Source organism: Leuciscus leuciscus, assembly GCF_965113295.1.
Source record: "Leuciscus leuciscus genome assembly, chromosome: 25".
Classification (NCBI taxonomy): Eukaryota; Metazoa; Chordata; class Actinopteri; order Cypriniformes; family Leuciscidae; genus Leuciscus; species Leuciscus leuciscus.
The window spans coordinates 16,488,125-16,510,700 of NC_138724.1; the positions used below are offsets into that span (position 1 = coordinate 16,488,125).

The 22,576-nt window shown below is 35.0% G+C and overlaps 1 protein-coding gene and 1 long non-coding RNA gene across 3 annotated transcripts in view; both read left to right on the forward strand.

Annotated features, from left to right (window-relative positions):
• Positions 1 to 22,576, forward strand: part of wasla (WASP like actin nucleation promoting factor a) — a 26,679-nt gene that overhangs the window by 553 nt on the left and 3,550 nt on the right. The window contains exons 1-8 of one of the 2 annotated variants that reach the window (XM_082159331.1): positions 1 to 56; positions 8,252 to 8,386; positions 8,647 to 8,733; positions 8,927 to 9,023; positions 11,754 to 11,777; positions 16,641 to 16,821; positions 16,999 to 17,041; positions 22,107 to 22,260. The exon at positions 1 to 56 is cut by the window's left edge and continues 550 nt beyond it. In XM_082159331.1, the coding sequence (XP_082015457.1) occupies positions 1 to 56; positions 8,252 to 8,386; positions 8,647 to 8,733; positions 8,927 to 9,023; positions 11,754 to 11,777; positions 16,641 to 16,821; positions 16,999 to 17,041; positions 22,107 to 22,260 (777 nt within the window). The remainder of the gene's footprint in view (positions 57 to 8,251; positions 8,387 to 8,646; positions 8,734 to 8,926; positions 9,024 to 11,753; positions 11,778 to 16,640; positions 16,822 to 16,998; positions 17,042 to 22,106; positions 22,261 to 22,576) is intronic. The other variant, XM_082159332.1, reaches the window with a different exon arrangement.
• LOC309490279 lies at positions 9,030 to 10,404 on the forward strand. Its single transcript, XR_014202655.1, has 2 exons — positions 9,030 to 9,328; positions 9,774 to 10,404. It is a non-coding gene; the product is annotated as an uncharacterized lncRNA (long non-coding RNA).

Consider the following 22,576-nt stretch of genomic DNA (forward strand, 5'->3'; position numbering starts at 1 on the left):
TTCTGACCCCGCAGGAGAACGACTGTCTGTTCAACTACCTGGGCAGGAAATGCATCGTAAGTTGTGTTTACTCTCTCACGGCCGATCCGTAGTCCTTTAACCGCAAGTGCAAATGCAAATCATCCTGCTTTTCAAATATCCCGAGATGAGATGCAAACGAAAGGCTGTAAGTTCTGGCAAGGGCAGTTGTCTTTTAACGCGCTTGTGATGTCCATAGGGCGCGCTGGGAATATTCTCCTCCTCACTGTCAAGGGTATGAGACTCTTGTGAGTGAAATTGGGTGTTGTATACGATATTAGTATGGTTGAGAGCTTGTAATAATACATTGTGATATCAGAGTAGCTGGTAATAGGCCTTTTGCTTGAGTAAAGCAGTAAATCGTCGAAAAACCTAGTGAGCTGCCTACGTAGACAGCATCATAAGTGCATTCTGAGTCAGCTAAATGATGCAAATGATGCACGTGCCTGTGATGCTCAATGTGCTGTTTATGTAGGAAGCTTACCAGTCACAGTTATGTAGACTACTGTCTCAGATGACCCGTAAACTCCAACAAATGTGTCAGTTATCTATCTATCTATCTATCTATCTATCTATCTATCTATCTATCTATCTATCTATCTATCTATCTATCTATCTATCTATCACTGGGTTTAGTTGCAGTACAAATAACAGCAAGACTCTTTTTGCTGTGTTCAGTCTCAAGTGGTTATTCATTTCTTCTCCAAGAGTTAGTAAGTTTAATGATATTCAGTGATGTGTAGTAGTCGATGACCTCACTATCAGCAACTACTTCATCAATTTGCAAACAAAGAAAAGTTTGTGTTTGTTGTATCTTTTAGCTTAAAATGATTGAAAGTGGTGATATTTAGTCTAGTTTTTTTTTTTTCCTATGTCCTACTTGTCCTACATAGTTACAGTGGTCCCAAGAAGTAGCATTTGGACACTTAAACATGAAAATGTCATCATTTACACACCCTGAAGTTGTTCCAAACCTGTACGAGTTTCATTCTTCTGTTGAACACAAAATAAGATATTTTGAAGAATATGGGTTATCAATCAAACATTTGACGGCAGCAATTGAGTTCCAGGAAAAAAATAGCTAGCCAAAGTCAATGGCTAACGTCAACTGTCTGGTTACCAACATTCTTTAAAATATCATCTTTTGTGTTCAACAGAAGAATGAAACTCGTACAGGTTTGGAACAACGTGAGGATGAGTACATGATGACAGTATTTACATTTTTTTTAATCTTTAAGCCACACTTACTAGAGTTTGTTTGTTTTTATCTGCATTGTATAACAAAGAATCAAACACACTTTTTGATCAAAACATTTTGCAAAGAGAAGTTTCAAGAGTGATAAAACCTTACATGTACTGATCAAAATGAAGATAATTTTTTTTTTTCTGGTTATCAAATGTTAGTAGTACATTATAGTTAATGTGATGAACTACACACTCTTAGAAGGAAAGGTTCTATATAAAACCATAAAGAGTTCTGTCAGGCACTTCATGTGGGGTGTCCACTTTTAGGGGGTCCAATCATGGGATCATTTGATGGATTTTGTTTTAATTCATCTTTCATTTTTGATAACATTTTTTATGTAGAGATGTACAAATTTTGGATGCATGGCATTTTCGGTTTTTGGCTGAAAGAGAAAAACGGCTCAAAATATGTCGCCCCGCTCCTCAGTGTATGTCCAATTTTAGTGTGTTACTTTTAATAAAAGTGTGGTTATTTTATTTTATTGGCTTTTATTTTTTAAATTCAGTATCATTTAAATTATTGAATTTCATAAAAAAAGCCTAATAATAATACAATTATAAAAAAAATTAAAGAAGCTATATTTAAATCATTTTAAAAATATGTTTCGGTTTTCGGCCAAGTTCATCCAGAATTTTCATTTCGGTGCATCCCTAATTTTAATAATTAAGCAGCTCTCAAATAGGGATGGGTATCGTTTAAATTTTAGCAGTTCTAATTCTGCAAATCAATTCAGATTCTTAGCGATTCCCAGTTTCGATTCCAATGAGGTTTTTACAAATCTGTTTAGAGTCCTATTCAAATATCGCATTCCTGGAAATCCAGAAATTTCAGTCTGACAGCTCTGATGGGAATTTCACGTGGTTTATGTGACTTTCTCATGCCATGTAAAATGTAAACGTCGGATGTTGTTATAGAAAACGTGCTGAAAGTTGCTGCAGAAACAAAGTTGTGTTGTTGCAAAGAGCCGAACGGGCAGAAAATGACAATATAACCGAGACCAGTTATGAAACTGGCGGAGTTTCTAACTAATATACATTTCAAACATTATTACAACAATACAGTCAGTAATACAATAAGAACAAAAAGCATATTAACAGCAATAACACAATTAAATACAACTGAACAAAGTTCAGAAATTAAAATCAAATGTAAAATAACACTGCATAGTTTTCTTTTTATACATAAAATGTAGATTAATCCTTATTAAAGTTACAACAGTTGTTCAGTTAATATCAGTGAGTGATTTTCTGTCTTTTGTTGTTTGATTAACATTGACACAGACTGCAGCAGGTTTATTAGGCTGCTGTCACTTTAAGACCGAATGCATGTATCCAATATACTGTTACGTTTTCTTTCTCAACTGTTTACATTCACTTAACACATAAACGACTGTGCTTACAGTTACAAGGATAGGGTGTAACGATGACCTCATGTCACGATTCGATACATATCACGATACTGAACTCACGATACGATATTATTGCGATACTTATTGCGATATGATATCATTATTGCGATATGATAATCTTTTATCATATGTTGCAAGACATATGATAAAAGGTTAATGAAAAATTTACTGTTGATTAAAATGCAAAATGTAATATTACATTGTGGGTGTAAATGAATAGGCTTGGACTTAGTGCTGGTAACCCAATGCACAGGACAATAGTGACACCAGAAAAAAAACTAAAAATACAGAATTATTTTAGACGAATATGCTTGCGTTCTGTCACTGACTAAATATATTTAAAATAATGTAGCTTAGGCATTAACAGGACCCAAAAATATTCACCAATTGCAGCATTATACATTATATTCAACATTATATACTGTATAGTAGTTTAATGTAGTACTGGCACTAAAACTCTGAAAACATTTTTTTTTTATCACACACTAATTTTTATTTTGGGTGAACTGTACACAATACATATTGTCACTACCCACGATGCATGTTGCATTTTTGTATTGTGATATATTGGGACAAGATATATTGTTACACCCCTAATTTCTTGACAACTTTATGTGTATTTGTCCGTTCAAGCGCAAGAAACCGCGAAAGAGAACTTAATTCAATATTTGCGCACTATCTGAGAGGGGGCTTTTTGTGCGCACGCTCTCGATGTGCCTAGCACAGAAAATGGCGTGTGAGTGCCGAAATTGAGTTCTCTTTCGTGTCGTCTTGTGCTTGAATGGTTTAAAACTATATTAAAATGCGCACACAATGAACACATTTTAATTTTAGAACAATTATCTGTTTCCTGACCTTAAGTATCGATTTTCGATTCCCAATCTTACTCGTAAACATACTTGATCACTGGAAAAAATTGAAATAATCCGTTAAAACTGAAAATAGAACCTTTTTTGTCTTAAAGGTTCTTTAATATTGAGTCAAGAACCCTAGGGGTTCTCTATTGAACCTTTTTTTCCCCCCTAAGAGTACCTGTGGTTATTCTGTGTGAGCTTGAGAAACTAGAAATCACCTTGACAAAAGTTAGTGTAAAATCATTGATCAGTACATGGCTTAAAACCAATAGCCAAGTGGTTAAATATCCCAAAGTGTCCAAATACCTTGCTTTGAGTGAAAAACATGTACCCTGTTGCTCTTGGTAGAAATTTCCTGTCCCTTGCCCTACAAGGAAGCATTTTTTTAGTAATGTTTCCGTATTTTTCCAACATTCCTCTTGCAGCAGAGACAGGTGACAAGTCACATTTTAAGCACGTCACAAATATGGCTCTTAGGATACGCTTACATGACAACAATCGCATTTTTCGCATGCAGGCGACAATGAGGTCAAAATGATCCCTATTCACAAGGATCTGCGAAAACGTCTAAAAACACTATTATCATGCCAAGCCAGTAGTTGGCGACGTCACTTTGCAAAGAAACACTATGTTCGTATAGACTGAACACGTAATACGCGTGACGTCACCTTTTCACAAATTCGTATTTAGGTCGTTTACAAAGAGATGATAAAGGTATCGTTCTCAACTTGCACTTTGAAACCTGTTTTCAAAAGTTTTCAGCCCCCCAAAACGCCATTGTCGTGTAAATGAATGGCTAAAACGCTTATAAGCTTTCTGTTTTCAGTTGAAAACGATGTCTTAGTAGAGTTTGGATAATGAATATATCAACAAGATGGTCTTTTTGATAGTAATATACTTGGATTGCTCAAAGAAAAGGTGATTTTTGCCTAATTAAATTGGGTTAAAATGGTTTTAAAATTAGAGTCTGCGGACTGTAGAAATGGAAATTAGCTTGGCAAAGAAACAAGTGTTTCTTTTACGTATTTTGCATGAAATCTGATGGCATTCTTTCCCATCAGACCTACTTAAGTTGCTCGTCCATGTCTAGGTGGAAGCGAAGAGCGTCCGTAAGCGAGCAGTGTCAATCCAGGAAAGGCAGCCAAGAGCCAGACCATAAAGTGGGCTTTCACAGGGAATGACTAAATATGAGACACGTTGTTTGGGGCCAAGATCCAGCAGTCATGGGTTCATTCATCACTGTGTCCCGAACCGGCACCGAAAACCAAGGGCAGAGGGTGGATGGTGTCCAAATCGCACAATAGTGAGAGAAGGAAAAAGATAGGGGTTGGGGGTGGGTTGTGCGTGATCAGCAGTCTTTGTGGACAGGAAGTGAACTGATCTGCCTCCTTTCCATGGAGATTTGAGCTTTAATGAATAGGGCTGCTGAGCCAGTACTGATCCAGAATCAGGTTTCCAAGCAGACCAAACCAAATTCTGACATAAAGGCGCTGATCCCTGTGAAAGTAGGGGAAACATGTCTTAAATACGTTTTTATGTTCTTGGCAAAGACTTTTGCGCACTGGAATGCCGTGCGGATGCAGTTAACATGGAAAAGCCTGGCATATATCCTTCATTCCCCCTGTTCAGTGTTATTGCGTGCGATTAAACCCAGCTGATCGATCAAGCATATAGGATTGCATATCAGTATGAGCGTGTTTGGTGGCTTTGACTGCAAAGAACGTTCATTGTTCATGTCATATGGAAACTCGACTCTTTCTTGAACCTGATGAACTCTGAATAAGGCAGTTGTACGGTGTCTTTGAATCGCTCGGCCCACCAAGACAGAATGAGTGCTGGAATTTAAATGCTGAATGTTCAGTTCTGAGCATGAGGAAGCAGTTTCTCATCAGAAGAAATGAAGGGAAGTCTTGTTTCATCAATGCTGCCGTTATTGACGTGGCAGGATCACAATGAGTCGACTGGTTACCCAGCGTTCTCTTTTTCTGCCGGTCTCTGAATTGTAATGTAATTGTACATTTACAGTTATTTGTTTATGAAATATTTGCATGTGCGGTTGTTACTGGTAGATGTTTCAGTCTTTCAGATTTAATGGAATAAACGATTGATTATCAAGTGTTATGTCAAGTTCACAACAATACACTTTGAACAGACTGATTAACTGATTATTTATTTCTTTGGTTAAACAGGTTGCTTTTGATAATTGATTATGTGAAGAAATAATCAGCAGATTAATTGATTAAAAGTCAAAGATTATGAAATGTCTGATCAATTTAGACTTGTGAAGTATTTTACTTTTGATTTTTACTTTAATCTTAATTTCGAGAACCTTATTTCATAAATGAATTAGTTTATAATCAATTTAAAATTTCAGTCAATTAATCATATTACTTTCAGAAATATTTTTAGTTGATAATCCAGTTACTTTTAATAATTATTAAACTTATTTCAGTTAATCAGATTACTTTTGATAATTGATTCATTAGAATCAGCAGATTAACTAATTAAATTGATTGATAAATTTTGCCTTTATAATCTATTAATCTGTTAATTGTTTTTAATCTGATTGTTACTTTTGAGAACCAATCAGTTTATTATTTCTTAATTAAATTATATTAATCCAACATGATTAATCCAATAAAATTGCTTTAATCCTATTAATTTATTTTTGATTAATTAATCTGTTTAGCCTATTTCTTCAGTTGATTAATTCCAATTAAATTACTTTAATCCTGTTAATTACTTTTAATATTTAGTTCATTTTCTGTTAGTTGATCAGAGTACTTTTGATTTGAATATATTGATTATTTATTTATTTGATGGGTTTATTTGGCAGGAAAGTTTCTTAATTTGTATTTTGTAGGTCCATATTGATCAGAGATTTAATTCAAATGTTTTTAGGTTTTGTTCAATGATCTGTGGTGGTGTTGCACGCTTTCATCAGAAATGTTGTTCCCATCTAAAGTGTACGTTAAAGTGCAGGACAAGGTTGTTGTTTTTTGGGTCGTCTTCTATAATTACTCAGCATATGCCTGAATGTGTGTGTGTGTTACTTGTCCATGGAAAATATTTCATCTTCTGTGAGATCTTGGCTGTCCTCCCCATGACAGTGATGCCAAGATTCTGGCCTATTTTTCTCTTTGGTAAGTTAACCCATGTCCTGAAAAGGGGTGTTTGAAATGCTGCTTTGGGTCATGTGCATGGAACGCAGACACTCTTAGAGTAAGAGTCCCTGTGGAGAGAGAATAAAATGCCCCATCAAGTGTGTCTCCAAGTACTTGACTGCAGTTTAAATTACAGCAGTACTTGATATCTGCAGTGACCAGTGTGTGCAGCAGAGAACATCATGCAGTATTCATACACTGATTTCTGTGCAATATCCTTTTTTTTTTTTTTTTTTTTTAATTTCACTAGGATATGAACATAAGATATTTTTGGTTTGTTTAATTTGGGTCTAGTATACATACACACATTTATTTATACATTACATTATTGGATTAGTTGAGAAGTTACATAATATTTCTATGTATTTATTTATAATAAGTATGCTTTTTTGATAAACTTATTAAAAAAAATCAATTTTGTTCTTAATTTTGACTTAATTTTAGGATGCTTCTAAAGTAATTGTGTAGTTTTACTAATTATGTAATTATTTACTCATGTCATCACAAAACAAAAGACAATTATTTATTGTTTTTAGTACTTTTTTTTTTACAATGAATATTGACTTCTGATACAACAATAAATAAAAAAGAACTAATAAATACTTATTTTTTTTATTTTCACCATAAATACAGCCTTTGATTTTGATATATTGCTAAATAAAAAACAAATACAAACAAATAAATAAACAAATGTTCTTAATGTTTTACCATTAATAACATCTTTATTTATTGCTATATCTGAACAAACTAATACATTTCTGTATTCCAAAGCAATGTAGAATTTACGAATATCCAGCCACATTATTCCCTCCCTTCCTCCCTTTCTTCCTTCCTCCCTTCCTCCCTTCCTCCCTTCCTTCCAACCTTCCTACCTTCCTTCCTCCCTTCCTCCCTTCCTCCCTTCCTCCCTTCCTTCCTCCCTTCCTTCCTTCCTCCCTTCCTCCCTTCCTTCCTTCCTTCCTCCCTCCCTTCCTCCCTTCCTCCCTTCCTTCCTTCCTCCCTTCCTTCCTTCCTCCCTTCCTCCCCTCCTCCCTTCCTTCCTTCCTTCCTTCCTCCCTTCCTTCCTCCCTCCCTTCCTTCCTCCCTTCCTTCCTTCCTTCCTTCCTTCCTTCCTCCCTTCCTTCCTCCCTTCCTCCCTTCCTCCCTCCCTTCATCCCTTCCTCCCTTCCTTCCTCCCTTCCTTCCTTCCTTCCTTCCTTCCTTCCTCCCTCCCTTCCTTCCTCCCTTCCTTCCTTCCTCCCTTCCTCCCTTCCTCCCTTCCTCCCTTCCTTCCTCCCTCCCTTCCTCCCTTCCTTCCTTCCTCCCTTCCTTCCTTCCTTCCTTCCTTCCTTCCTCCCTCCCTTCCTCCCTTCCTTCCTTCCTTCCTTGAAAACCTTCAGAATTGGAGAATCTTGGATGTTTTAAGGATTACTGGAGAATTTCCATCATATTTCTATTTATTTATAAGTACATGTGTGTTTTAGGGCTTCATATTTGTTTGGTTGGTTGTTTTGAAAAAAAGTGTCTCGTAATTGTGTAGTTTTCTTTTTCACAAAGTTCGTGATTGTTGATCTTTTTGCAGACATTGTGCTCAGCGGTGGTCCAGGTGTATGGGGCGGACAGGGGCTCGTCCTGGGCCAAGAGGTGCTGTGGCGTAGCCTGTTTGGTGAAAGACAACCCTCAGAGGTCTTATTATATCCGTGTCTTTGATAACAAGGTGAGCTCTCGGAGATGATCAAATTTTTTTTTTTAAATAACAGATCTGTGACCTATCAGTTAGTGCATGTGCTCCAACAAACTGAGCTGTGGTGCAGCACAATTTCCTTGGCACTTTTTGTCAAAGGGATAGTTCACCCTAAAATGAAAATTAAGTCGTCATTTACTCACCCTGGTGTTGTTGTAATAGAATTTAAATAAAGCCAGTGCAAACAGTTGAAATTACATGGGTTTACAATATCTTGTTTCTAATTTCTGCAGGGTGGAAAAACAAAGTTTGAGCAGGAGCTCTACAATAATTTCACGATCAATAGTTCGAGATCATACTTCATTACCTTCGCAGGAGATGTAAGTCCTTTTTCTTCATTTTTTTCACATTGTTGACCATTAGCAAGAAAGCAAACGGAGAACTAGCCAGAGATGTTCTGTGGAAAAATGTTTGTTTGGCTAGTCGCTTCTTGTCATTCTTGTAAAACTGCTTTTAGCATTAGTGAGAATATGATCTGTCTTTATTGGTCATATGGTGTGTTTTGCTCTTTAGTCTTGTCAGATGGGCCTCAACTTTGCCAGCGAAGAGGAAGCCAAACGATTTCGGAGTGCACTCAACGAACTGCTCAACAGACGACAGAGGAAAACCGGTAAATGTGCTGCTTTTAATTTCTTTCTTTTCATTTGAAGAGGTGATAGTTCACCAAAAATGAAAATTATGCCATTATACACATACTGTTTCAAATCCAATCAATATGACTTAATTTTTTTTATTTGGGTGAACTATCATACTCTTAAAAACTAACAAGCTTCACATTCAATACCAATCAAATGTATGATTTATAAGTGCCTAAAACATTTTTCTTTCCCCCAAATCTGTGTTTTACTTAATAGTTCACCCATAAATGAGTTATATAATAATTTACTCCTCCTCATGTCATTACAAAAGAAAACTGTGGACAATTGTATATTGTTTTATTATATTTTTACAATGAATATAGACTTTGATTTTGATAAAGCATTAAAGGAACAAACAAATGAATAAAAAAAATTGATTTAATTTTTAAATCATGATTATAGCCTTTGATTCTGATATAGCAATAAAGTATAAAACAAACAAATACATAATTTGTATTTTGTACATTTTTATCATAAATACAGTCTTCGATTCTGACATGGCGATTAATAAAAAACAAACTAATACTGTTAATGTTTTAACATGAATAAAGTCTTTGATTATGATATAGCAATAAAAGAAACAAATAAATGAATAAGCTAATTGTATTTATTAAATTTTTACCATGAATATAGCCTTTGATTTGGATGTAGCAATAAATACAAAAAAAAACAAGCAAATAAATAATTTGTAATTTAAAATAAAATAATAGTAGGTTTTATAGGTTTTTTTTTGTTGTCCTTTTTGAAGCTTGAAAGCTCTAGTCGTCAATGGAATGACATAAGGATGGGTTTTCATTTTTGAGTGAACTCTTCCTTCAACAAGCTCATTAATGGCTCATCATTTCTTGTTAACTTGTTGTTTCCTGTTGCCGGTTGCTCATATGCAGTTCTGTTCATCTCTCCCCATCTTTCCTCCTGTTCTTCTCAGTCTGTAGTGTTGTAGTCGTAGCAAGTGTGTTGGTATCCTCTCCGTAGGGTGTGTCGTAAACCTTCACAGTGGGCCTTTTCTCCTCATATCCCTCTTGTAAACGCAGCAGGCTCTCTCTCCTCACTTCCTGGCTGGGTTCCAGCACTTCCTGCTCTGTTTTGCATGCCGGGCTTTGAAGTGTTGGCTTCTCTTTGCACTAACTGGTTTTTAAAGAGGCCCTGGTGCCTTATACGCCTCTCTTATGTCTGCCTTGTCTGCCCTCTCTTTACGTTTCATGTGGTCGTATTATGAACAATGTTGGATCACTTGTGGAGTTTCATTTCATTCACGTACAGTGAATTATTCAGTTATCTTCTGGTTGTTAAAGGTGAAGTGTGGAAATTTTTGCTATTAGTGGCACCAAATGGAATTTAAAACATTTAATTGGGGGTGGTGGTGGTGGTGGTGCAATGGATAAGACACATGCCTTTGGTGTGAGAGACCCGGGTTCGAATCCACTGTGAGACACCAATGTGTCCCTGAGCAAGACACTTAACCCCTAGTTGCTCCAGAGGCGTGCGACCTCTGACATATATAGCAATTGTAAGTCGCTTCGGATAAAAGCGTCAGCTAAATGAATAAATGTAAATGTAAATGTAAAATTTAATTAAGAAAAAGAAGAAAAAAAAAGTTCATACAGATATGTATATCTACATTACCATAAAGAAATTAATACTTTTATTCAGCAAGAGTATATTAGTTTGATCCAAAAGTCACAGTAAAGACATTTTGTTACTACTTATTATTATTATTATTATTATTATTTTTATTTTATTTTATTTTTTTTATATATATTTTTTTTAATGCTGTTCTTTTGATTTTTTTTTGATTTTTTTGATTTTTTTTCATTAAATTATTAATGGTTATGATTTCCACAAAAATATTAAGCAGCACAAATGTTTCTTGAAAAGCAAATCAGCATATTAGAATAATTTCTGAAAGGTCATGTGACACTGAAGACTGGAGTAATGATGCTGAATATTCAGCTTTAATATAGAATAGAAAAGTTATTTTATAATAATATTTCACAATATTTAAATGGTATCATGTAGTATTTATTTATATTTTAGTTATTTTTTCATTATATTTATAATAATTATGATGATAATAATTGTAATTTTGTTTTATTTTAAAAATATATATTATTTTACATCTTTTTTTTTAAATATATAGGCGGTTGTTTGGAAATGTCACTGTTATGAGCCCTCAAAAATTTTAAATATAAATAAATATTTTATTGATGTTAAGTTATATATTGTATTATATATTAAATTCTAAAATAGGAATGAATTGTTTATGTTTGAGAGCTTTTAAAAACCTGAAATTGCTGAGCAACTGCCATTCAGATGAAAATAAGAGCGTTTTAACGTAGAATAGAAAAACACACTTCACCTTTAAGATCAAGGTTATCAGAAAATGTTCCGTTTGCACATGAATGAACCACAAATGTTGGAGCTAAAAATATGTGCTATTAAATAGGACTGTCAATTGATTTAAAAAAAGAAAAAACTTAAAACCTTTAATTGAATTCCTAGATGTTAGTGTCTTGAGAAAGGGCGCAGGAGCTCAGGGCACCTCTGTTTACCATCTTCTTCCCTAACCTTTCCAAAACTAACTTAGTTAAATATTTCCCTCTTCTTTTGGTGACCTTACCGGCTCTTTTCCTCTGTTACTGACTTCACTAGTCGTTTAATTCGCCCTCCACATTTTAACAATGTTAATTTTGTTTTTGCAGAGAAAAGGCGTGACCCACCAAATGGTATGTGTCCTGGTCCTTACATTCACATGAATTTACTCCTAATGTTGACAGTGCTAATCAATTTGCTTCTGCTGTTGATGTTTTTTACTCCCCTTTTTGATAGAATTATGATAAAGTGTACACACGCACTCATTGCATCTTCCACAGAAATCAAAACATGTTCTTGTGTTAGCGTCGTCAAGCATGAGCGGGATTTGCACAAACACACATCCGCATTGTACATGACCTAGATGAGTAGCGTTGAACCCCTGACAGGAAGCCTGGGGTCAGTGTGTGTGTGTGTGTGTGTGTGCTGGGAGCCATATGTGTGCCACATGGATCCTTCCATGCCACTGCACTACCGCGGCCCTCTCCCGTTCAATTACATCAAAGAGACCGCGTTTCCTCACTTAGCTTAAAGATTTTCTCATGGACGTTTCTCATGGTTATGGCGCTGGTTTTACATAATCACTTGGAAATGTGTTTGCTAGTTACTAATGATCTTACAGTAGCCTGTAGCAGTACACGTGTGATGCAAGTTACAGGCCTATTAATGTTCTTGTGTTTTAAGAATGTTATAGAAAATATCAAGTGGTGTATATAACAAACCTATTGAAGTGTTTTTTATTTTCATTTTCATTTATGTTATTCCCAAAGTATTTCCAATTGAAGCAATTATTTGGGGCAGGGAATATTTTAGGGCTCATCTATTATTATTATTATTATTATTATTATTATATTTTTGGAAATAATATATTTAAAGTAGGCTTGTCAATAATATATTTATATTTGGGCTGTCAAGCGATTCTTTTTTACAAAAAATGAATTAAAGGGATAGTTCACACAAAAATGTTAATTCTGTCAGTAATTACTCACCCTCATGTTGTTCCAACCCCGTGAGACATTCGTTCATCTTCGGACACAAATTAAGATATTTTTTGTGAAATCTGAGAGCTGGCTCACTCCTTCATAGGTTGCTAGGTAATCGATGTCTGCCAGCCCAGAAAAGTTTGTAAAGACATCGTTAAAACAGTCCAAGTGACTACAGTGGCTCAACCTTAAGTTTATCAAGCGACGAGAATACTTTTTACTTTTTATTTTAAATACTTTTAATACTTTGTGAAATATGGGAGACTCACAGGGAAAACGGGAGTGTTGACAGGTATGCCCCCAAATTATCATTTAAAGTCGTCTTTGTTTTAAATGAGAAAAGCATCAAATAGACTTTTACAAAAAGTAGCTTCAGAAAGATTTTTATTTTAAACTATAGCCTCCCTTTAGTTTTTTATTATTATACGAATAGGAAATCTTTTTTTTTAATGAAATGACTCTAAATAAGAAACTAAAACTGCCAGTAGGTGGCAGTAAATGTCTAATTAGTCATTGAGTAAGTCGATGAGTCATTCATTCATTTGATTAATTCAAACAGCTGATTCATTGGCCCTGTCCCAAATGGAACCATAAGCACTCGCGGTCTTCCTCTGAGTCCGCACTTTCGTGACGTAATGCCGCTTTGACTGTCGGGAAGAAGTCTGCTGCGGAGTCCGCATCAGCACGGGCTCGGCAAAAGTGCGCATCAAGGGCGCAAATCGACCACATGGGGGCGCTCGCGAGCACCCTTCTGAGATCTAAAAATGAGAAATGGGACACACTGCGGTCTCACTGACTTAACGGACACGCGCACGCGGCAGCCATTGTAAGTCCACAAGACCGAAAGTGCACATGAAGTGAGCCATTTGGGACAGGGCCATTCAGGAATGAAGTAAATGACTCTTTATAAATGGTGCATTGAATCATTGGTTCACCCAGTTGATTCACTCAAAATGCGGATTCATTAACGCTAAACATTAATGCTAATGTAAGCGATACATTTTATTTTTTTATTTTTTTTATGCATTAAAAATATTTAACGGAATTAATACAGCATCCGTATGCCTAAACCGATAGTCCCGCCCCCAAACTCACACTATTGGTTGAGCCACTGTTGCTGACAGGTCAAGAGCCTCAAACAAACAGAGCAGTGTTTTTTAGCATTGCCAGCCAGTCAGAATAATTTCTAGCCTGAAGTATTATTATCTTTGACATTAAATCAACATATTTGCCCTAGATTTGCTACAGCAGCGCTGGAGGCCAGTTTCATATTTTTTTTTCTCCCCTTTCTACAATCTGCTCACATTTCAAATTCACCTTCATAATTTATAGCTGTTGTTCCAACCATATTGTGCCCCTGCTTGATAGCGCTATGAAGAATGCAGTCGTTCAAATTCGATTTATGTGACGCGTCCCACTGTTCACTCAAAGAAGAAGAAGAAACGTGTTTGTGTCGTATAAGGTGTTCACCTGCATAAAAAGAAAAGCCAATGTAATCTTTCTCCAGCACATTTCCTTCTCCTCCGCTTCCTCATTGTGTAACTAGACCGGTGGTCGATATCAGACTGAGCATGCTCAGTGCGACCGGTTTATCTGTCATATAAAGGTGCTTTCATATCAGTGTTGATGAGTAGAGAAGCCAATCAGGAATTCGTTGCAATTCTGCACTGGAACATCTGTTAAACGCACTTGAGTGTCTTAAATAGCGTGACGTTGCCTGCAGTTGAAGACTTGTAATGCTTACAGCAAATTTCAGAGATTAAACTGGATTAGCAGTTACTTACGTAATATTCTGCATTTGTAATTTTTCAGGATTTGACTAGCATGAGTGGGATTGGTTTAGTGGGCGGCCTGATCACAAACCGTCTCAATTGGTTTAAACAGCGTCTTTTGGGGACAACGCAGGCTGGTTTGTGGTTTGCTAGCCTCTTGCTACGGTGAAATTAGCTTGCTAGTCCGGTAGCTTCACACCTCAATGCTGGGATGAGATGATGTTCTGCACGACCTTTCTCTCTGCCCCATGTGAGGAGATTTTAGACAGCCTTTCGAGGCCAGATGCTGGTTTGGTTCCTCTGCAATGCCTGGTGTTGTCACGGGACGAACTGAACGAGGCTTTACCTCGACCTTGTCTTAATACGCTGCTGAAATTCAGGGGCGACAGGCCCTCCACCTCTACAGAGGACGTCCTGTCAGGAGGGGCTCGGGGTCACGCTAGAGGTCACAGGAAGCTCGCGGCTCTCACCCGAGGTAGGCGTTCTGTAGGGGTTTAGTGGATATGATGGCTCCTGTCTCACCATTACTGTGAAGAAGTTGAGCAAAGAGTAAAGCATCTCTTGGGCATTTTTAGAAAAGTATCTTCTTCTTACTTTTTTTCCCTCTTTTTTAGTTTTCTCAACATTGCAAATTTCTTTTAAGGGTCTTGGATCATTTGCTTTGCAGGTATAAAATGGGCAGTTTGGTTTTAACTGTAAAAATAATCTATTTATAATATGATATTCCTGGTTTTGTCGTAAAGAATTATATTATATTATATTATATTGCTATATTATATTGTATTATATAATTTATTTGACATTTATTAGACTACATGAATTTTATTATTATTTTTTATTATTGCAGTGTTTGACATGGTGTGGATTGAAGCTTTTGAGACATGATTACATGTGTCAGTAATAAGCTGTTGCAATTTGAAAACCAGGGCAGCTTTTTTTTTATGATATAATATTTCTGATTTTGGCGCAAAGAAATATTAGATTACGTAATATTAGTATTATTCGTAGAAGTTAGTTACTAATAATTATTATATTATTTGACAATTGTTAAACTACTTAGACTAAAAGCTGCTTATTACTTTAAAGTTGTTTTTTTTTTTTTACAATTTGAGGACTTGGGCAGGATTTTTTTTATTACATAAATAATATTACTGCTTTTGGCACAAATAATTATACGATTATTATTATTTAGTAATAATAACTATATCCATTTAATGCATTTGATGCATACTTTTTTGTGACGTTATATTTTATATGTATTTAATATATAAATTTTTTATAAACTGTCTTTTTGTTGTTATTGCTATTAATAATTGTGTATACATTTTATTTATTGATACATAAACAGAATTATTATTATTATTATTTATTCATAACTATGCATTTGATACATAAGTGTTGTGCATATTTTAAATGCATTTAATATATATTTTTGATAAACTGTTTATTTTATTTATATTATTGTTTAATAATTATTATTTCTACATTTTATGTATGAATTGATACATTAACAGAATTATTATTAGCAGTATTTATTTGTATTATTATTATTTATTTATTTTTAAACGGCTGTTTGGTAAAAGGTGAATAATTGGTCAGGACTTTTTGAAGGCATTATAGTAATAATTTAATATTATTAATTTATTTACTTGTTTTCAGTCTATAGAATTAAAGCACATCATATGTCGTCTATGAACTCTGGTTATCTTGAAAGTGATAATGCTCGTCGTGGTTTTAGGGAAAGTTTTACACAAAGCCTGTTTTTCCAGCGCGTTCCTTTCTATGAAAGCTGCTTTTTATCACCCACATGTTGCTATGATGAGAATCATGGTATGTGTCACGATTCAAAGTATCATTGCCGGTCACTGCTATATATTTGCGTTATGCGGTCATATTTATTTTGAATGAAATGAAGATGTTCTCTTTTTTTCATCTAATGAAGTTTTATTTCTATTTTTTGTTTTATTCTTGCTTTTTGACACTATGATTATTGTTCCAACCACACCAGCATCATCTGGACTTTGAATACATAAACCTCCAGGAATGTGTGTGTGATTCATTCATGAAGCACATCTTTCTGAGACGCCCCCTCTGCTCTTACGCACGGACCGAATCGGCTGTTGTTGGCAACACAAACTCTCAGAGCTCGGCCAGAGGCGACTCCTGTCACTTTCACAGGGAAATGTGTGCAACAGGTTGGAGATTGTTAGACGGTAGCTGATAACTTTTGTCATGTGCCCAGGACCCACTCTCCCGATGGCGACGGTGGACATCAAGAATCCGGAGATAAACAACATGCGCTTCCACAACAATTCCCACATGAATAACATGGTTCACAGTAGCATTAACAAGAAGGAAAAGAAAGTCAAGGGCAAGAGGAAGAAGTTGACAAAGGCTGACATTGGGACACCGAGCAACTTCCAGTGAGTCTTGAAGCGTAACTGATTCAGTACTTCCTGTGTAGGCAGGAAGTGACATTAGTTATGCAAATCAAATGCTGTTTTTCCGTTTCTAATGAGTCTTTATTTTTATTATTTAGTCGTTTTCTGTCCATGTTCAAAAACAGCCGTTCTGACTTTGCCTAACGTAATGTTTTCCAGGCACATCGGTCATGTAGGATGGGATCCCAACACGGGCTTCGATGTGAGTACACAACAATGACTTGCTCTGTCACCCCCACCGACACACTCACACGCTCTCAATGTCGTACACGCTCTCACATGCATATTGAAGAATCACTCATAGGAAAACAATGCTGACCTGTGTAATAATGGCATGATGAAATGCCTCAATAGCCTTGTGTTCATGCAGGCTGAAGCATCTGACGCTTGAATATGCAGCCTGTCGCCCACTAAACAACCCAGATTGCGTTTGTACACATACTTGCACTGTGTTTGGGATTTTACATTATTTCATGGCTAACCGTTTGTTCTGGGAATAATGAAGATTGCCCATTTATGACGCATTCAGAAATTCAGGCCACTTAGTCCAGTCAAATGGGATGGTGATACTGAAGTCACTGGAAAAATGTGCAGATTCTCTGAAGAAGGTTTTGCGTTTTAAGTTTTGCATTATGCATTATGCATGCTCCTGGAATGTTGTGCATGTCATAATCGATGGTTTTTCCAGAAATGTTTACCGTTAGCACAGCAGTTTCCCCACAAGGTGGCAGGATTGTGCTGTATTTGAGAACGGCATGAACGCTGGGTTACGATAGTGCTTGCAAGGCAGAATTGCATTGAAATTTCTCTTAAAACTTTATTTGAATCATCTTGATTGTATCTTAAAAATTCCTCTTAATGCAAATTCTAATAAATCTAACATATACTTTTTTTTTTTTTTTTTTTACATTTATTTAGCCTTGATGCATTTTAAGTTTCTTTAAATGTTCTAATTAACTTCCACTTAAATTCCAATTAACTTCCACTTCTCTTTAAGAAACTCACAAGAAACTCAAGTGTACTCACTTTTGTTGCCAGCGGTTTAGACATTAATGGCTGTGTGTCGAGTTATTTTGAGGGGACAGAAAATGTACACTGTTATACAGTCTGTATATATAATATATATATTATTCGTTTTTATTTATTGTATAAACAAATTTCTTATTAAATTTATTTTAGCTGTAATGCTATTTTCAATTTCTAAAAACGTTTTCCTTTAAAGTCTATAGAAACTATAGAAAAAATGAAAAATAAATAAATGTATATTATTAAATATTTCTTAAAGATATTAACACTTTCAAGGGAGTTTCTTTAATCTTAATTTCTTTAAAGATATTTAAGATTAAAGTTTGAAAATGCCTTTAACTTGCACTTGAAAATGTTATCTTTAAAAATCTATATTTATTCATTTTATTTTGTACATGTTATTTTGCTCGTTTTCATTTTCTACCTAAAGAGATTGAAGTTGAATTGAAGCCATTAACTTACAGTTCAGCATTTAAAAAAACTAACCTGCAGTGATGGTGGTATTTGCAGACTGAGTTACGATTGGCTGTCTTCCATCTGTTTGCATACTGGAATGTGATTGGGCCTTCTGCTTTTGCATCCATTTATTCATCGTTTTGGCATATTATCATTAATATCTCTCTTTTTCTCCCTCTATCTATATTTAGTTGTGCTTACTAAGGCAAGCATCACTAATACTATTGCTCATACTTAAGGTTGGTGATCTAAACAGACCCTTAACTCTAAATATAAAATTATTACCTCAAACTATTCGGCTTATAGAGGAGAGGAGCGCTAATAGTTTTACCTAGCAGACAGAATTCAAGGGTAAAAATAATAATAATCCATTTTACTTACATTTTTGATTTGGACCAATAAGAAAGCACTCAGAACACCCAACCAATCCAGCCGGAACACATTAGCAACTGCTTAGCAACACCCTGGCAACCACTCACAACACCTTAGTGTTGTAGTATGACGTTCGCACAGATTTTCTTCAAAAAACTTCTAGTTTTACCTAAAATGTTATTCTTTTGCTGCCTTGCAAGCATTAGTATTTAATTTATGAAATCTAGTAAACAAACATTTCCTTCAGTGTTGGTTTAATATGTGTCTACTATAAACTATTGTATATGAAGAAAAAAAGAAAGGTAAACCTTTGTAAGTTTCACTAATAAATCATTAACAGACATTGTATAATGCTTAACAGATCATTAGTTAATATATACTCTAACAGCTAGAAATGCTTGTTAATATTGATCAACTAATGATTTTAATAGATGTTGTACAATGATTAAAAGCGTATTTGTTAATGTACATTTGAATGCTAACATTAATTTAAAGGGTTAATGAACTGCATTGTTTATTTTATAATGTTCTCTGAGGTCCAATTATAATGTTATCAAGATTTTTGATATCAAAAAACATCCTAATTTAGAAATAATAAGCTATTTTCTATCCTGTTTTTGACCCTCCTGTTTGAAAGGCGTGCTACTGTGATTGGGTAACAGTTTTGCATATTAAAATCATTTTCAACGTCCCCGCCAATAAACATGTGGAATTGTTTTGAAAACTTCCGGTGCTGAAAAACATTTTGAAACATTTGCCAATAATGTGAAACATGTGCTTTATAAGTCTTGATTGTGGCAATTTTAGTTTAAGTACTTATAGTTGACAGTTATGACAGTCAAAACAATAACAAAAGCATCGTTCTCTACAAGTGTTTTTCCGTATCCGATAATTCAATGCGTGCCGAAGCAAATCACAACTATCACATTATTCAATATGACTGCGGCGCTACAGTATAAATACTCAGTACATATCAAACAATCTGTATCAGACAAAGCAATAGTGACACATGGTAAACACTGTTACTCACACTCGTGTGTTGCGACATTACTGTCAAATCCAATGTAGTTGCACAGCATCTTTTATTTTAATCTCTCTGAGAAGCCTGTGTCTAACTGTGTCTTGTTTAAAAACGAATCCGCAGTAAAATGAAGCGAACAAACAAACAGTGTCTTTTTGACTGGAACGTCGTTAAAAATAAAGTTTGTCTACGTTTTCGTATCGTCAGGATCAGAAGGAAGGCAATGCAAAGACACAACCTGGCACTTTAGCATTTCTTGTAATCCTCTATCGTATTGTTGCTGGAGTAATCCTGTGTATGCGTCTGTCAAGTCAAGTTTATTTGTATAGCGCTTTTCACAATACAGATTGTATCAAAGCAGCTTCACAGTATTAAATTAAAATAATACAACAAAGTTTGTTTCAAGAGGAATTTATTGATTGATAAAATTAAATTAAATATCCCCAAAATATCCCCAACTGAGCAAGCCAAAGGCAACAGTGGCAAGGAACCGAAAAACTCCATCAAGTGACCTAATGGTGTCCTAAAACTCCATCAGGTGACCTAATGGAGAGAAAAAAAAACCTTGGGAGAACCCAGGCTCAGTCGGGGGCCAGTTCTCCTCTGGCATTTATGAGCTAGAGGCCGGATTGTAGTTTGAACTGTAGGATTATATGAATGCCTGGCTGAAGAGATGCGACTTTAATCTAGTTTTAAACTGGGAGAGCGAGTCTGAGCAACGAACAGTATCAGGAAGACTATTCCAGAGTTTTGGAGCCAAATGTGAAAATGCTCTCCCTCCTTTGGTGGTTCTGGATATCCTAGGTATGACCAAAAGCCTTGAATTTAGTGATCTTAAAGAGCGCGATGGATTATAGGGCGATAGAAGATCCGTTAAATAGACTGGAGCTAAGCCGTTTAGGGCTTTATAAGTCAGTAGCAATACCTTGTAATTAATACGGAACTTTATAGGTAACCAATGCAGTGATGATAAAATCGGTGTTATATGATCATATTTTCTTGATCTCGTAAGAACTCTAGCGGCGGCATTTTGGACTAACTGTAGCTTGTTAGTCTGTCTCATGTTTACTTCTACATGACATGTGCGAGAAGGCTAAAGAGGCAATGATGAAGTAGGCGTTGATCATCTTCTGCAGATGTGCGGTCTCTCGTTGCACTTTGACGTGATAATGTGACAAAATGCGAAACGAGGCGTTTTTGAGATTGGTTTCAGTAAAAGCTGTTTTTGGACTGACTGATTTCTCAATTTATGACCTTTTTAATGTCATTCGATTTCAGTTCATATATTACTTAATGCACTTATTTATATTTACAAATGTACAAATGCAGAAAGGTGTTTGGTAGCTATGATCCGGATGTTCAACTGAAAATTGAACAATGTAAATTCTGGGCCGAAACCGAAAATTCTGAATCTATTTTTATGTTTTTTATTAATTATTAATTTCTTATTTTAATTGAGTTTTATTATTTTAATATTTAATATTTTTTTAATATATAATTGTATTATTATTATTAGATTTTTTTTATTAAAGTCAATAACTTTACTGAGTCTGAATTAAAAAAATACAAGCCAATAAAATAAATAACCGCACTTTTATTTAACACACCAAAATTGGACGGAAAATATATTAAAATAATATTGAATATCAATGTATTATTCTTCATTCAGTTCTATGCTAGAGAATGAGATTTAACTAGGGATCCCCCCCAGCTAAAGATTTTTCTAGTCGACCAATCGCACGTTTATGTTAATTATATAAATTTTGGTGGAAAGCACGTGCAAAAGTTATGATTATGAATATTTCAGGAAAAAATAGCAAGGAGACATTTTAATAGTTTATTAAACATTCAAATGTACATCTACAAATAAGCTTTTAATCATTGAATAACATTCTGTTTAAATCATTGGTAGATTATTAAAAAGTGCTTGATCATATGAATTGAAAGTTGAATGACATTTAAATTTACATTAATGATCTGTTGATCATTATGTAATGTTTGATAAGTTCATTTAAACATTAACAAGCATGTTATATAATCGTTATTTGAATATATATATTAACTAATGATCTTTTAAGCATTACATAATGTTTGTTAATGATTTATTAATGAAGTTTTAAATCATTGTAATCCATCTGTCAAAATCATTTTTACATTTCACTTCTTAGATTTTTAAGAAGTGTATGATGATATGATCTCATGATTTAAGCATTCACATTAAATAATGATCTGGTAACCATTATGCAATGTTTAAGTTATCTCATATTCCTAGCTATGTGAATATATATTAGCTAATCATCCGTTAAGCATTATGAAATGTTTATTGGTTTATTAATGAGAGGTGTTATTAAAAAGGAATGTCTCACTGCTTTACCTTTGTTTTGTTTTGCAGTTGAATAATTTGGACCCAGAGCTGAAGAACCTGTTTGACATGTGTGGCATCTCTGAGGCCCAGCTGAAAGACAAGGAGACGTCTAAGGTCATCTACGACTTCATTGAGAAGAAGGGTGGTGTAGAGGCTGTGAAGAATGAGCTGAGGAGACAAGGTGAGACACTCGCTGCACTGAACACCTGCGATTTGTGGCCGTCTCACACTGACATGTTTGACTATCGACCATGCGCTGTCAGAAAGTCTGGCCTGAATCTACAAAAATAGTTTTCCGAAGGCAACTTCATTCTAACTACATGCAAAAACAATTTTCTCTCAGAAATTAATCTTAAAATTCACAAGTAACTACAAAGGCCAATTCATCCTTTTATGATATTAAAATAATGTAGCTGGCCTGTAACATGTTCCTCCAAGGTTTTTACACAGAAGTTGGGTTGGATATATGAGCATTTCTATATTTGATCAATGTGGTG